At 42.9% G+C, this 15478-nt stretch overlaps 1 protein-coding gene across 2 annotated transcripts in view; it reads right to left on the bottom strand.

The window, feature by feature from the left end:
- Nucleotides 1–15478, bottom strand: part of GLI3 (GLI family zinc finger 3) — a 211373-nt gene that overhangs the window by 137321 nt on the left and 58574 nt on the right. Inside the window, exons 1-2 of one of the 2 annotated variants that reach the window (XM_054160989.1) lie at nt 9644–9743; nt 5351–5593 (exon numbers count right to left, since the gene is read on the bottom strand). In XM_054160989.1, coding sequence (XP_054016964.1) covers nt 5351–5540 — 190 coding nt within the window. In that variant the 5' untranslated portion in view covers nt 5541–5593; nt 9644–9743. Of the gene's footprint in view, nt 1–5350; nt 5594–9643; nt 9744–15478 lie in introns of those variants that run through there. The other variant, XM_054160988.1, reaches the window with a different exon arrangement.

Here is a 15478-nt window from a genome sequence, read left to right as displayed (position 1 = left end):
GAAAAAAGGACACCTATCTGTCACTTCCCGCTGTAAATCTACGGGTGCAACTGTTACTTCCAAAAGGAGAGCATCACGCAGGGGCAGCAACCCCAGGGTTCTCAAGAGACTATGTTTATTCCACAGAAGGGCTTCAGAAAAGTGGACAGAGTATTTGTAATGAACACAACCTCCCAACCAACGCAGGAAGGTTGAGAGGTATCTTGGAGAGGGTATTCCCATTTAGAAGTTGCTGTTAAGCTTACAAGGTCTGCAGCACCTTCCTAAATTTCAACTGAACTTGCCTCTGACCCTGAGTTTATTTGTTGGAGGTTATTAAAAGGTTATTGAAAGATCCTATTATGTTTTAGAGTTTTAGCCCACAAACAGTTTTGCAAACATGTAATTTTCTTAAAGATCAACATTTCAGTAGTTCATCTGACACCCATAATCTGACATTCACTTTTCTACTACAGGCTTTTTTCCTGCAAGTTTTATTAAAAGCTTTAGATTTTACTTTTTTCAGCTATACCCTATAAATCACTGTCACTGGAGAGTTTTGTTACTAAAGCACTTAAGCCCCTCCCCTGCAAAATGCTGCAGAAAGAGATGAAGAAGTAGGACCCAGATTTTCAGAGGTATTTAAAAGGCCAAACTCACTTTGAAATTGAAGAGCCTCTAAATGTCTTTAAAGACCCTAGCCCTAAATCTCTGCAAAGATTCCTCACTGACACTCTCCTACTGCTCTCCAACAAGGCTGGGGGGAGACTTGCCATCAAAAGCTGTCCCAGGCTACTGCCTCCTGCTGTTGCTGGGAAGCTAGGAGATGAGCTAAGAAAACTGCTTGCTTTGGGACTACCCAGAAGTGTCTCGGCTGTCTCTCCAGAGTTCCAAGTCGTGCCAGGCAGAATACAAGGGAGGCCACCAGCTCTCCCCTCCACAAAGCAAACGAGGACCCCTTTCTATGAGCTCATCTGCCTGTGACCTGGACTGCTGTCACTGTCCAACATGCTCCACACAGCTGACCATTGTGGTTCAAGTCACACTGCCATGGGAAGTCACTGCTTTCCAATTACTGCATTTTAAGGCAGTGTTTCCAGTTACAAGTTTGCACTTGCAGAAACAGACTCTTAATTTCCTCATCTTTTTTTCCCCTCTCATGTTTATTTTCTTTGGGGACATGAAGGAAGGGGAATTCTTGTCAATAGAAATTAAAAGGCAGTAAATGAACAAGCACACCTAGTTAAGCAGCACTGTATTTTCCTTGCTGTGGCCTTTTGTTCATGTTGCAAATTGATTCTGAGATGACAATAACTCTGAGCAATCTAACCCAGGCAGTTATGCAGGGCCCAATCCTTACAAAGCAGAACTCCAGGCATACTCAGTGGGGACTGAGGGCAATCAATACCTTTGGAGGGTTAATCCTGTGTAGTGTACACTAAGCAGTTCCCACTTCCCCAGATGGATACAGAAGCTTCAATAACAGCAAAATAAATCTCTGGTAAGGAGGGGTGAAAAATACTGAGTTCCTGCTTTTACCTACACTCAGTGAAACCTCTTTGGATAAAGGGCTGTACCAGAAAGAACCCTACCAGGGCCATTCCAGTGTATACACATTTTTAGATCAGAGTCAACTGAACTGTCACTGCTTTTTTCCCCTTAAAATAATTCTTCAGGCTTTACACTAATTAGGTACTAACAATTCTTCCAGATGAGCTATGAAACCCAGGGAAAAATACCAGCGGTATGTTTTAAATCAAAGTGTTTACATCAGGAATGATTCATTTTTTCCATGAGAAATGGTTTGTGAGACAGGCAGTCTTAGCACTGCCATAAATCTGCGTGGGAATTAAAATTGGGGAAGAGAGTAACAAAAGGAAGTTGCTATCCTCACCTCCCCTGCCTCAGCCCCACCTCTAGAGACAGAATTTACATTAGCAAGGGGCTCCAACTACCACTGGAATCACAGTTTGAGAAACACAGGGTTTAAAATCCATTTATGAAACTAATTAAGCTCAGTAATCCTGCTCTACTCAATAAAGAAAAGGTGCAACACATGAAAGGAAACTCCAGCATTTTTGTCATCTCCCCCAAAGTTTGTAAAAAGAAAAAAGTTTTTCAGAAGTTAAAAAAAGGTAAACCAAACCCATCACACTTTGTGATCAGTGTTTAAACAGAAATCCCTAACAAAAAAGACAGAAAACTTTCTGGTTTAGGTGTTTGTTTTCCCTTTTATCTCTTGGAGGACAGAGGGCTGTGAGCTGAGCACGAGGCTGCTCTCTCATTCTAAATGGTTGAGGGGCTCTCTGCACTGCCAGCTCCGTAGCGTGTTTCATCCCAGCTTTGAAAAGCTGGTCCACTTGAAACACAACCATTATCCCCACCCACACTCTGCAGGACAGCAAACTCCCCCTCAACGAGGTATTTATTCCCTGTATATGGTAACTATTATTTCTGACATTTACAAGATCAGTCATTTTAATTAGCAAAAAGAAATTATAACAACAAAAAATCCTGCAAGACACACACACACACACTGACATGCATATTTACACGCAGAAAATGCAAAGCATTCAAGTTGTTCCTCGTAACAGCAGCTCCTGGAGGGGACACAGCTTCCACACACAATTGACTCAAATGCTCTTTTTTGTTTTCCACTTTTTTTGCCATAAAAATATACAGATGTCCTTAAAAAAAAAAAAAAAAGAGAAAAAAATCTCTTTTCCTGTGTTACAGGAAGCCTGCCCACACTTTTAAATACAAAGTGGGTATAAATAGAAGCACAAATTAGGCATCTTGAAAAGTCTGTATTTTCCAACCACAGGGAAACTAAAGAATTACTGTGAGTGTTTACATACCTGACTATGTTGAATTAAAACAGTAATTTCACTCCATATGCCCTGCAAAACTGGCAACAACTAAAGGAGGAAGCGACAGCCTTGCTGGCTCTTTACCTGTTGCTGCGGTGGGACTAGGGTATGTCTACATTATTCAACCTTCTTCATAAGGACCACTCTAAGTGTCAGCCTGAATGCAGTCACTGCTCTGATGAGAGCATGTCTTACATATATAAATGATACAACTACTATGAAAATTTCAGTAAGCCTGTCTGCGTGCCTACAAGTCTAACCACACTTGTCTCTTTAGTTGTCCTTCTGTATCACGTTTATTAAAGGTAAATAAAAGCATGATGGCTCTTTATATGGCATTAACAGCTTGAGGGATTTTACAAACCAGTGAGTAGTAACATACAGCTCACTACAGCAGTGGTAGAGCAGGTCTGCCCATATGATATTTTCTGATTCCTGATTTAAGATCATGTTGCTCATTTAAAATACAGTAATCTCCTGTTATATGCCGGATAATTTCTGCTCTTCTCTCAACTCCCGGCATCAATGTTTTTCTAGAAGCCCACACATCCTAACTAGCTAGGGTTACCGATCACAGCGCAGACATACGTGGTGGCTTCACCAAAGCCTGTGAGCTCTCATCAAAAGCCAAATTCAATGAAATAAACCAAAATTAACTACATGCAAAGCACTCAGACTCATTCTGACTGGCTGGACCTTCTTCTTCAGTCTGAGTCTTCAGAAGTATCAATAACACCATGAACTAGATTTAAGGGGTGAGCTGGCAACTGGTCAGATGGTTAAAATGCCAATCGTCACCACTAAATTCAGTGTCAAAGTTGTTTGTCTGGGGGGTGGTTTTGTCATACATTTCATCTCTCCTCAGCTGTACTGTCTAAAGACAGAGGAGTTACTTTGTTTCTCCAGTAAGATTTTAAGTGGGATCTGGCAGTTCTATTAGCCAACCTTAAGATACAATTGGTGCCTCCAAGCTGCAAGCTATCATTCCTAGGCACTGCTGCTCCTGAGCAGTCATTTGCTCTGTACATTCATGCCTGTCTGGCAGACGAGACTGCCGCTGGTGTGCTGCAGCACATCCTCCTCAGCAGAAAGAACTCCCCCAGAGGCTTTGAGCGGGGCTGTGTAAGAGAGAAAGAGGAGGAGAGGGAGAGCGTACAGAAACCAACTGCCTAAACTGGAAGAGAGCTCAAAGGCCCCACTGCAAACTTTTTCCCTCACTACTGATCTGAACTCTAAAGAGAACAAGTGTTCGGTTTCTCATAGCACCTCCACCCTTATTAACAATCAGCCTTCTTTTTTTCTTCTTTTTTTTTAAAAGAAGGTTGGTGAGACTTAAGGTTGTGCAAGACATACTTTGATCTGCACCCTGATGAGTGAACATTCCCCTTTGCTGCTAGCCCAACTAATGAAGGGATAAAATTAGCTTTTATCCCTGGCACTTTCTTTAGCAAAAAAACATGCACTAATCAGCTGTCCTCACTAATCAGTCATCTGGCTAATGACCTTTTGCCTTAAAACACTAAAATCTCTGAATGATGTGAAAAAGAAAAAAAAACACCCACAACCCAATGCAGACTGGCCCCTCTTTGTGGGTTTTAAGCCCATCATCTGGAAATGGAGACTGGAAGGTTAAATGGCAAATCTGTATCCTGACTGGGTGATAAATCAATAATCAAAAGGCACCAGCCTTGACACCTCAAGATGTACTTCATTACTGCACAACTAAATGATTTTTTTCCCCCCTCTTTCTTTTTTTGTAAACTAGAAGCAGATGAAAAAAATTGCTGAACTCCCTCATATTCTGCCTGTGGAGAAATCCCCTCCACATCTGTGTTCAAGTGTCAGTTAATTTCTTACTCTTTTATTAATGCTTGAGCAAGAATTCAGAAGTTGAAACTATTTTCCTTTTTTCCCCACACACAACTTCAGGCAACTGTAGCTGGGGAAGAAAAGTGCAAATCCACTCCGTCAGTCTGCACACTCACACACATGCGTGAATCCCTTAAAAAAACTCTCCAAAACAAACCAAAAATTTCCAAAACACTGCAGTAAACCTTTCAGCCCCTGCCTCAAACTCTCCTTGTACAAGGCACAGTCTTTCCTCCTCGCAATACTGTACTTTAACACTGCTTTAAAAGCAAGATTTTAGGGCCTGTTTCATTTTCCTTCTGTGCTTTCTTTAATGAGGCTTTTTTCCATGGTGTATTAAAGAGGTGGAGCAAATGCAACCCTGGATAGCTAAGGAGGATTAGCAACAGATGAAATGTCCTGTGGAAGTTGCTTTACAGAGGCCTGTGATCACTGCTGAGCTGCAATGCAACTGCACCCTGATATTAACTTCAGAAAAAAAGGCCATGTTTACCCCAACACCCCCCTCCCCCCGCAACAAAGCAGTTCTCCCTCAGGACAATGCAAGGCGACAAATAAAATGACATTCAATTTGACAGTCCTTACAGCCTTCCAACTTTGCATCCCCAAAGGAAGTAGCAACGGGTACTCACGGTAGTGAGGGTCCATGTAGCCGTTCCGGGGGTCCATGGTAAAGAGCGTCCCACGGTAAGGTACAGAAGGTTCGGGAAGGTGCGATATAGATCCATGGATCTCCTTCTTGATTAATGAGGCCCTTTCCTCGCTCGACGTGGAAGGCTCTTCACTGATCTTGCCGAGGCCTTGCCCACCCTGCGGCTGCATTGTGATCGCGTTCCTTCTCTCTCTGTGATAGGTCTGCCCAGGACTTTCATCCTCTGCAAAAAAACGAGGGAGAAGAAAGGGAGAAGGGCAGGAGAAAGAGAGAGACACACTTTTAGCCCATTTATAACAAATACAATAAAGAAAAGTTCTCCCCCACCTTCCTCCTCACTACCCCCTCCTTACGGTGTAAGTTGGTGACAGTAGGTGCATGTGCAGCTATGAGGGATGGTCAGGGGAAGCCTGCCCGTTCCAAGCGGGCAGCTGCTGAGCAGTAGATCATCATCACCCATGCGCCAATGCTCCTACCAGAGGGACTATCAATCCTGGGAGAACAGACACAGCCTGCCTGTTTTCTTAACTCTGAGTTTGGGCTGCCTGATAGGGAGACAAAAAATGATTTGTCACAAAGAGGAGAAGATGAACCCCGCGAGCTGGGCCTAAATCAAACCTAGCCACCCACTGCTGCAGCCCTGCTCCACTCCCTGGAAGTTTCCTGGTGGGAGAGGCTGAAGCATTGCAGAAAGGTCGCTAGTGATCAGGACTAAGGTGAGCAACACTACAATGGATAAAATGGCTCAATATACAGCAGCAGCATCAGACAGATGCAAGTGAGGCCACTCACTCTAAGAGTGTCACCGCATGGATGTGTGTGCAGAGTGGTGGGTCAAACTCCTCCCTCTGTCTTCCATATTCACAGAGACAATACCCACAAATTCTTAATGAGCAAGAGGAAAAGAAGAAGGGAGAAAAATAAAATTAGAAGAGTCCAACCCAAGCCCTAGTTTGGAGTAAGCCTCCAGGCCTATGAGGCAAAAAAGGCCTGCTGATGACAGCTCCCTTGCATATAGCTCCAGGACCAGGTGCCGAACCAGCCTTCTAGTCCCACATGAATTTTTTACCCCTGGGAGCTACATGCACCCTTTCCAAACCAGACCGGATTGTTCTGGTCCTCAAAAGGCAGATACATGTTTCTGGGTACATTTCACATATGCCATGTGGCACAGGGGTTGGTTAGCTGCAGAAGTCTCTACTGTGAATGCTTTCCTTCAGTTGCATTACCTGTTTAAAATACATTGATGTTTCTCTAAAACAAGCACAGCTGCTAGCTGTAATCCTTGGGTGATACCCATCCTCCAGGTACAGCCTTGTTCAATCAACCATGCTGAACATAAAGCGTAGACCAGTATCTCTTGACAAAGTACTGGTAAAGAGGCTGAGCTTCAAAAGTTGCTCAGCACATGCAGAACCTCAGATTATTAAACACTGTGCACAAAAAAAAAGGAAAGTAGAAAGGAAATGAAAATACCTGTAGGAAATAAAACTAGCACATACTCTACAACCCACACACAAGGAAGCTTCATGGACAACAGTGCCAACATTGCACTTCAGTTGTCAGACATCTGAGGTCAGGGCTGAATTTTGACTTGTACCTTGCCCTGGTGTACTCGTTCTCACAATGAAAGCTCCAGCCAGCAATTCACCAGGAGACTTTCACCAAACCTGACACCAGCGTAACTCAACCTATTTGCCTTCACATGAATTAAATTAGAAACAGGTTGTGCAGTATAGATACCTGGAGCCGAATTTTGGATGTCATATGCATGAACTAGCTACAGCTTTGAATGTGGTGCTTTTCCCTGCCCCCTTTCCTTCCAAGTAGCAGCAAGAAGAAAACCCAGCAGCGTAGCCTATTGAGAGCTTAATTATTTTTCTATCTCCAAGTATTACAGCAACCAGGGTTTGCTGACTTATCAGCATCTTCCAGGGACTGACTTCTTTTTACAGCCAGCAGTAATTTTTCACACAGAGCATTTCCAGGCATGAGGAGAAAGAGTTAATGGGAATGGACAACAAAACTGCAAAGTTTGAACCCTTTGCCCTTTCCTACTTTTTATTAATATGCACAGGCACTGGTCCCTGCTCTGGATTAGCAGGGTTTAAGGTTTCAACTTTTTATATCAAAGCTGGTTCTAGTTAGAGACCTGCAAAAGGGAGTCTAAAACTTTAAAACTTATATGAGGTTTTTAGAAAGCTGCTTGTATAACTAACAAAAAAAATAAAATATTAATCACCCCAAAGTCATATTTTCCATCACGTTTCTCTCTAGCCAGAGTCTTTTATGTTAGATTTCAACCTACAGTGAACTTTCACTGATGAGATGTAAACTCTTGTAAAAACAGGGGATTACACTTCATTTGAAATCCTGACAGACCCTTAAGCAGAGCAAGCTAACCTGTGCTACCACAGGATGGAAAGAAGCTAGCTGGAGTGATTTGTAGGGCTGTATAATCAATCTCAGGATCAGATAGGGTTTCAGTTCTTTTACTCTTCCATATAAAGTTAATATTTGTTAAAACTGCCGTCCTGGGATACAACAAGAAGCTGACGTCTGTCTGCAAGCTCCACTTTTATTCCTTCCTTCTCAAAACATGCATGTGTCATGAATCAAGGTACTGGTGACTGCTATGGAACAAGCTGATTTTCCAAATTGCTAAATGAAATTCAAAACCTACTTTGAGTAACTTTGAAAATTAAAGGAAAAATGTGTTTTGTTTTACTAAGCTTTCCTTTTCTTTTGGTTCCTTGAGAAAAAAAGAAGGGAAAAAAAGTATGTATTTTTTTAAAGTAGCATTTTTCCTTCTGCCTCAGCCCTTTGTCCCCAGTAGGAAATTACTACCGTGTGCCGCTGGAATTCAAGCATTTCTGTACATTGTCTGCCATGTAAATATTCTCCCAGAAGTATTTCTTTTTTGTTAAGTAAACATGATGGTGTTTATGCATTAATAAGGCACATTCAACGGGCAAACATCTCGCTAAGTGTTTCTTTCATGCTCCACACCACCAAGCCACTTTTGATAGTGGCAGATGAGAAACTTGACAGCAGCCATGCTGCAAGACAAAAACTGGGTGGTTTGCAAGAGCAACTCTGGTGCAACTCCTCTGGCAAGCAAGGCCAGGGGCTCTCACAGCGGCAGGCGAGCCACTCCAGTCTGCCAAAAGGGGAAAGCTGAGCTGGTTCTGTTTCAGCTGATTCGTTCAATAAAGGTTTAAGAGTAAGTGTGGGCAAGTCACGCCAGGCCAAATTATTGACAGAGACATACTGTCCACCATGGCAACAAGTGGGACTCTGTAGTAGAAGTGTCAGCAAACAGCCTACTTCCCCAGCAGCATCTGCCCAAGGGGGTTACAGCCAAACACACAACAATTGTTACTGCTCTGCTCACGTTTCAGAAGTGCCCAGCTTTAGGGTCAAAAGAAACATCCGATTTACTGAAATCTTGCAGAGAGACAAAAGCCAAAGTGAAAGGGACTGATCCTCCCTCATTTCCACCTGCTTCCTGACAGTGGGATCCCACCAACTCCAGCACAGCTCAACCCATCTTTTAGGGGTGTAAGAGAGAGGGGTTAAGAAAAGCAAAAAGTAATCAGGCCCCAAGAGCAATCTGCATAAGCTTCTCTTTCTTCATGTACAGCCTACTCCGCCTTAACGAGCCGGTACCCAGAGACACATGTTGCAAGTGCCCAGCCCGCAATGATCACGTTAATCCAAGATTCTCCAACCCACTGAGAAATGCCCGATTGAGTCTTGCCATTCTGATCAGCAGTAGTTTTTGTTAGAAGTGCGGAGCACCAAGAAACACACCATATTTAATCAACAAGCGTTTTCAAAAACCTCACCCTGGCCAGCATGCCTGAATGAACACACTTTTAATTGCTCGGCTATTTTACCCAGAAAATCAAAAATCAGAAGAAACAAAAACCTAACACAAAAATCCATGAAACTTTCCTTCCCTGTTGAACTTTTTTTTTTCTTTTCCCCTTTTTTATTGTAGACCAAGAGAAAGCAGAAGATTTTTTTACTTTAAGCCTCTTAAAGTCAACAACTAAAAAGTAAAAGTTAAAATCTATTGCTAGACCACACTAAAAATCAGTCTCCACACACTTTGGAGCCCCCTGCTTGAACAAGACGCAGCCAGCCCAGTGAAACCTGTTTATGTAGAAGTTTCACCCCCGCGCTTCTGCATGCAACTTGCGGGGAGTGTTACTGCCTCAGGAGTAATCTGCTGACACACTTTGGCTATAAGAAAAAACAAGATACTTACAACTCAGTCCGAGAGACCCTGGCTGATGCTCCCCTCCAAGCTCTTCTCTTGACCAAAATTTTCTAGCTATCGGGACATGGGCATTCCTCCCTCTCTTCCCCCTCTCTCGCCCCCACCCCCCCCCCCGCTCCTCAACTCCCTCCCTCTCTCTCAGAGGCAGTGCTTCTCCCATTAGAGGAATTAAAAGTGGTTGGTGCCATGCTAAATTTAACAAGCTCATTAGTATTCTTCCTGTGTGCTTCCTAGTGAACTCTCCCTATTCAAGCAGCTCTCTCTAGCTGAGGGGTCAGGCGGCTAATCATTAAATCAAACTAATGTCACCCTATCACAATCAGCCTAAAAGAAGGAGGGTTTATTATTTCAGTTTATGCTAAATAAACGGTTTTACAAATGGTCTCCAAGCAAGGTCAACAGCAGCTTCAATTACAAGACAAACTTAACAAGAGTTGCTATAAACCAAGTGCTCCATATTGACCTAAGCACAAGCTCGGCTCCGCATATTGCCACTAGCAGGATTGTACAGGAATGCATATTGTAAAATAAAGGGAAGGGTAATCTTTTCTCTGCCAGAATTTGTGACTGCACAGAGACTGCTCATTCACCTCTCCCCAACCAGCTTGCTGCTCAGCTCAATTCACCCCACACAAAGGCTGAAGACCAGACCTCAATGGACCGAGTGAAACATGTTCAAAACTAGGCCCTCTATTGTGACTGAATTTCTTAACATCTTTTCAAAAAGCGGAGAATGCCTTGAGGCTAAAGGAAGAAACAGGCTAATGGTGAATTGGGAATACTGAGCAAATTTCAGAGCCCTTTCCTCCTAGCTTTTGAGGTTGAAAGCAAGCTCTTTCCTTTCAAGTTTCAAAGTCCTTTTTCCTCCCGCAGTGTCACAGAAGGATTTGAAAAGAAGGTAATTGTGCTCACAGTCCCCCTGATCAGAGCTTACGTCCTATTTCTGGTATTTCAGAATACTTCTTGCAATAATGGTGCATATAGCTCAATCCCTTAACCGTCCTGCACTCTGCAATTGCTCATTAAATGAACAATTGCTGGTATAAAATGCCTTTTATGTTCAAGGTCTGGATATAAGATAAGCATTCTAGTACTCTAAATTTGGTTTACTAAGGAAACTCTCCATCATTAAATTACAAAACTGAAGTCAGAATATCAGTCTTTCCCAGAAAAGTAGCATTTTAGGTTGTTGTGAGCCAAGAGGAAGGGGGGATGGAATGTAAAATAGATTGACTACTTAGATTCTTAACAGAATAGATACCTAAGTAAGAAAGCAACTTCTCCTCACATTTAAGAGGGTCGAAGTTTTTGAGACTTCTTTGAAATGACGCAATAGAGCAATTGCCAGGCTCATTAGGACTTGTGTATCAACACCTTCTTGTATACACTCACTCATCTCTACTTTCTGGCCACCTTAAGAGCAAAGCAGAGGGAAATAACATCCATAGGTCTGTGCCTGCCTTTAAAAACAGCATGTGCTGCAACCAAAGTTTTGGGTTGGGTGGGTACAGTAGTTTAAATTAGGCATTCTTGGTCCTGCATTTGTTATTTCCCTCCATTTGGAGCAACTGCATATGAACTCCAAGCTCTGGAAAGACTAACACAGATATGAAGCACAATGCGCATAATTGGTTTTAAAAATAGACTCCCGCCACATGAGAGGCTATAAAATCTGTTAGATAACAAGTACAGTACTCACTTTATTTGCAGTGCTTAAGCATACTTTATACAAGACTTACTGCACTTATAAATAGCATACATTCTCTGAGCTCACCACTGAAAATGTATAGATTTATATTCTCGTTTGTAATGGATTTTCAGCTTAGCTCTTTTCCCACTACCATACGTCCTGTATTTTCCAGGAACTGATTTGTGACCTCTGGAATATGAATACACAGCTCTTTTCTCTGTTTTTGTCTGGTTGGCTGTTTTCAGAAACTAGTTATATTCTTTTGTTTGTCTTCTTTAACTTTCACTGGAAGAAAAAAGGATTTACCAACAAGGCAGAAAGCAGACCCAGTTCCAACAATACCTATGTAACACTCCACTCCCCCATTATTTTCCACAAATGAGAGACATTCGTTTTTTGCTGCACCTACAGCACAACTCAATTCAGTCCTTTTTTCGAAAGCACAGAGGTAGCCAGAACAGAGTGCATCAATACAGTTTCCATGACTTTTGAAACAGAGCCTAATCCTGCACTTCTCTGGGTCAATGGCAGAGCTCCCACTGACCTGAAGAAGACAAGAGTGGGCTTGTAGAGAGCTCACACTGCTCCAAAGTTAAGTCACTGATGCATTGCTATCAGCAGAACGTGGCTCACAGCCTTTTCCAACTGTGCACATAACTCTTTCCCCAAGACTGCTGAGGAACCTGCAAATGGTATAAAGCAGCTTAAAATTCAGGTGAACTCTTTCAGACACCTAATCAGAGAGAGCTTTGTTAGTAGCAATGTCTTTACCTCAATTTCTTGATTACCCAGATAAATTTACACTGCTTGGTGCCTCCCCAACTGCTCCCAACTAAAATCAAGTGGCTGAAGTTAAGCCGGCATATGTGAAATTAGGTAAAAAAACACCTCACCTTTAAAGTTTCATGCAAGCAAACACCTACCAGATTTAACTGGTAGTCTACATCCACAAACCCCAGCATCAGCCCCACAAGGAAATCCTAATAATCCAATCTAAGATATAAAAATTTCCTACTCAGGGAACACACACAAAGGCACAGGGTACTGTGGAAACCTCCTGGTCAGTCCCAGGACTCTCACCCTCAGAAGGCAGACAAGAAGTTACTGACCTGACATTTGAGCCATCTCACTGACCTCAATGGCTTTGGAGCCGTGGAAGTTACTTGCTGCAAACCAAATTCCCGTGGTATCCTGTCAGCCAAGTTTGCCCAGAGCTGCCCTGCTGAACAGTCAACCAGTCAATATAGGGAGCCTGAGCCCCTGCACTGCCCAGCCCAAACACACAGGGCTACAAGTCTCAGGGAAACTGATGGAACCTCTAACTATCAACAACTCACAACGTCAGGCTCCCAAGGAGTAGGAGCCTCACATATGAACAAGCCCTCTCCTAGCCCATTTCCATACAGGCTTTAAAATAACAAAAACAAACTATTTAAATCAAAACAGCTGAAAACCATTTTCTGCCTTCCCAAGATCAGGGCTACATGTTTCTCCTGTGGCAGACAGTGGATTATTGCAGTGACACTGAACACCACTAGCAAGCACAGCTCCCAGCACTATGGTCTAGGTGTTGGTGACGACATTGCTGCAGGAAAAACACTGAACCCTGCACCCAGGTAAGCAGCAGTCTGTGAGCTTTTCTGTTTAGCTTTGTGGCGGCTACAGAACCCAAATCCTGAGTGCTTTCTCACACTGTGATCCTGCAGATTCAGTGAAACTACTTGTGCAAGTAGAGCATGAGGGATTCACATCCAGTGCCAGAAACACTCCCACCATTGGGCACAAATGGTTTGTGCCTGAAAAACGTACTGGAGATGTTTGTTAGCACGTGGAAATGCTGTATCATTAGCTTGATGAGAAAGGCACTCTCAGTACTACAAGTGCTTTGTAGTTCCAGTAGACAAGCAAAGAAGAAAGCCCTACTGCAGAAGTAAAAGACATGTGAAGGTAAAATTAATTGGCAAAATTAACATGTAGCATGTGATTTCTCCTTTTAAATTTGCAAAACTAGAAGGCTGGCAGAAACATCTTTCTTGCTATAGTAATTTTAATTTGGCTACTTGAGGATTGGGAAACTCAAAGGAGAAAAAAAAAAAGTCTCTTGCAAAAACAATCTTACTTTTTCATTTCCCCTTTTAAAAAGTCTTCCACCTTATAAAATTCAGCAAAACCTGCAAGGTGCTGTGTGACAGCCCCAGCACACTACACTTGCTCCAAGTCTACTGGTGAAGTTTAAAACTCAAGCTTTGCGTGTTCAGAATCTCACCAGGATTGTTGCTCTTCTCTGACATCTAGCCTCTTCAAAGAGCCAAGACTCAAATATAACTTAGAGAAAGATGACTTGGGATATGGACATCAAGATCTGACTATTGGCAACCTTTTCTCAGAAGGGAAAAGCTCCTCAGCCTCTTGCCAAACATTCAAAAGGATCCTGATTTGAAAACATTATGAAGTTCCTTCCATTAGCCAGTTATTAGACTCTTAGTCACTGCTTACTTTGAGCAGGCTAATTAGTTACATCAAAGGCACTACAATAAATTCCCAGGAGGGCTTTAGGGTGGGGAAAATGTATTTCTCAACCATCTAATAGCGCATTTATGCCTATCTGAGGGTAACTGTCTCGTTTCCCTCAGACACTGGGGGACATATTCTGTGCTGCTGTCACTTTCTAGCAAGCCAGCAGCAACACCAGGCCTTAAAGCTGTTTTACAAATCTGTTGTTTGTAGCCAGATAGAAATTTGATTAGCCACGCTTAGGAGCCATGCAAGACCAAAAGAGGAGTTGTAAACCCTCTGGTGCACCATCTCCCTTTGTAGCATCTACAGCCCAGACACACTAGCCTTGACAGAATCAAAAAAAAAGTTGCTTTAATGAGTGCTGCATAAAAACAGAGCCAGTATTTCTTTCCTTTTTCCTTCAGTGGTTCAAACTGCTAAACACAACCATTAGTCAATTACTAAGTGGCTTGCAACAAACCAGAGGCACAGCAACCCCTCAGTGCAGATGGCAGATATCACCTATTTCATTGCAAAATTTAGTTATTGCTGCATCCTTTTGCACAGTTGCAGTAAGAGTCACTGTTTCCATGATATCCCTGTACTTCTGGCCACTGAAGCACACCAGTTGTTTAAAAATATGTTATGGGTTACTCTGCCCTGATTTACAGTGGCTGCAAAGGTCTCAGGGCAAAATTCAAATGCTGCAAGAAGAAATGGTGTGTGCAGATGTACATTTCTACACACATGTATGCATGCACACCTATGGTCACACGTGCTCACAAATTCGGCTCCACCTCACATTCCATAAAATCCAGCCTCTATGTGACACCTGAATGTCAGTGCACATGTGTCTACATAGGCATGTTGGGTACCTGAACACTTTCCGTACGTCCTCACTGAGGACAATGAGACTTTCCCTATTGTCCTCACTGGTAGTCTGAACAACTAGGCAGAAGAAACAAATAGCAAGGCTTACAGAAAAGGAACAACCTCCCAGAAGACTCTAAGTCCTGTACACCAAATGATCTGATGCTTTGAATGATCTTCTGGACATCAGTTAACAACTGCAGAGCCATCAGGAATATTGTCAAATATCCCTTCAGCAACACTGCTTCTCCCCCAAGAACTTCGTATTCTGAGAACCCTGAACCTGACACCATCTGTTTATCCATAAGGTAGACACCAGACCTGCTCAAGTCCAGAAGCTGGCTTCCCTGTCTGGAGACACCTCCTTATAAAAGATAAAAAAGGTGTCTCCTTAGGTCTTAAAAAAGTGCTTGAACTTCCTAAAAGCAAACCTGTTTTTCCTCTCTCCCCTCACCCTCACCCACCTTCTTCTCATTTTTTTCACTTAGGAGATTGCACGAGCTCAGGCAGAGATGCACACTGCCATACTACCTCACGTAGCTACTGTCTTCACATTCCAGTCATCAAAACCTACTACTGACAGGACCAAGGAGGCATCAGACTGGATCCAAGGATGGGAGTACATGAGTGGGCAAAGATGGATGGAGTGGAGAGCTGGAATGGAGGGAGAAAATTCTTCATGCCATAATCTCCAATCTCCTCACCTAAGGGAAGGAATACTCTTCAACACTTTGGAGAGATGGTTTCTGACACACAGAGTTGGAGAA

This window comes from Dryobates pubescens, chromosome 4 (assembly GCF_014839835.1).
Source record: "Dryobates pubescens isolate bDryPub1 chromosome 4, bDryPub1.pri, whole genome shotgun sequence".
Classification (NCBI taxonomy): Eukaryota; Metazoa; Chordata; class Aves; order Piciformes; family Picidae; genus Dryobates; species Dryobates pubescens.
Note: the sequence above shows the minus strand (reverse complement) of the source record. Positions and strands in the feature narration are given on the sequence as shown.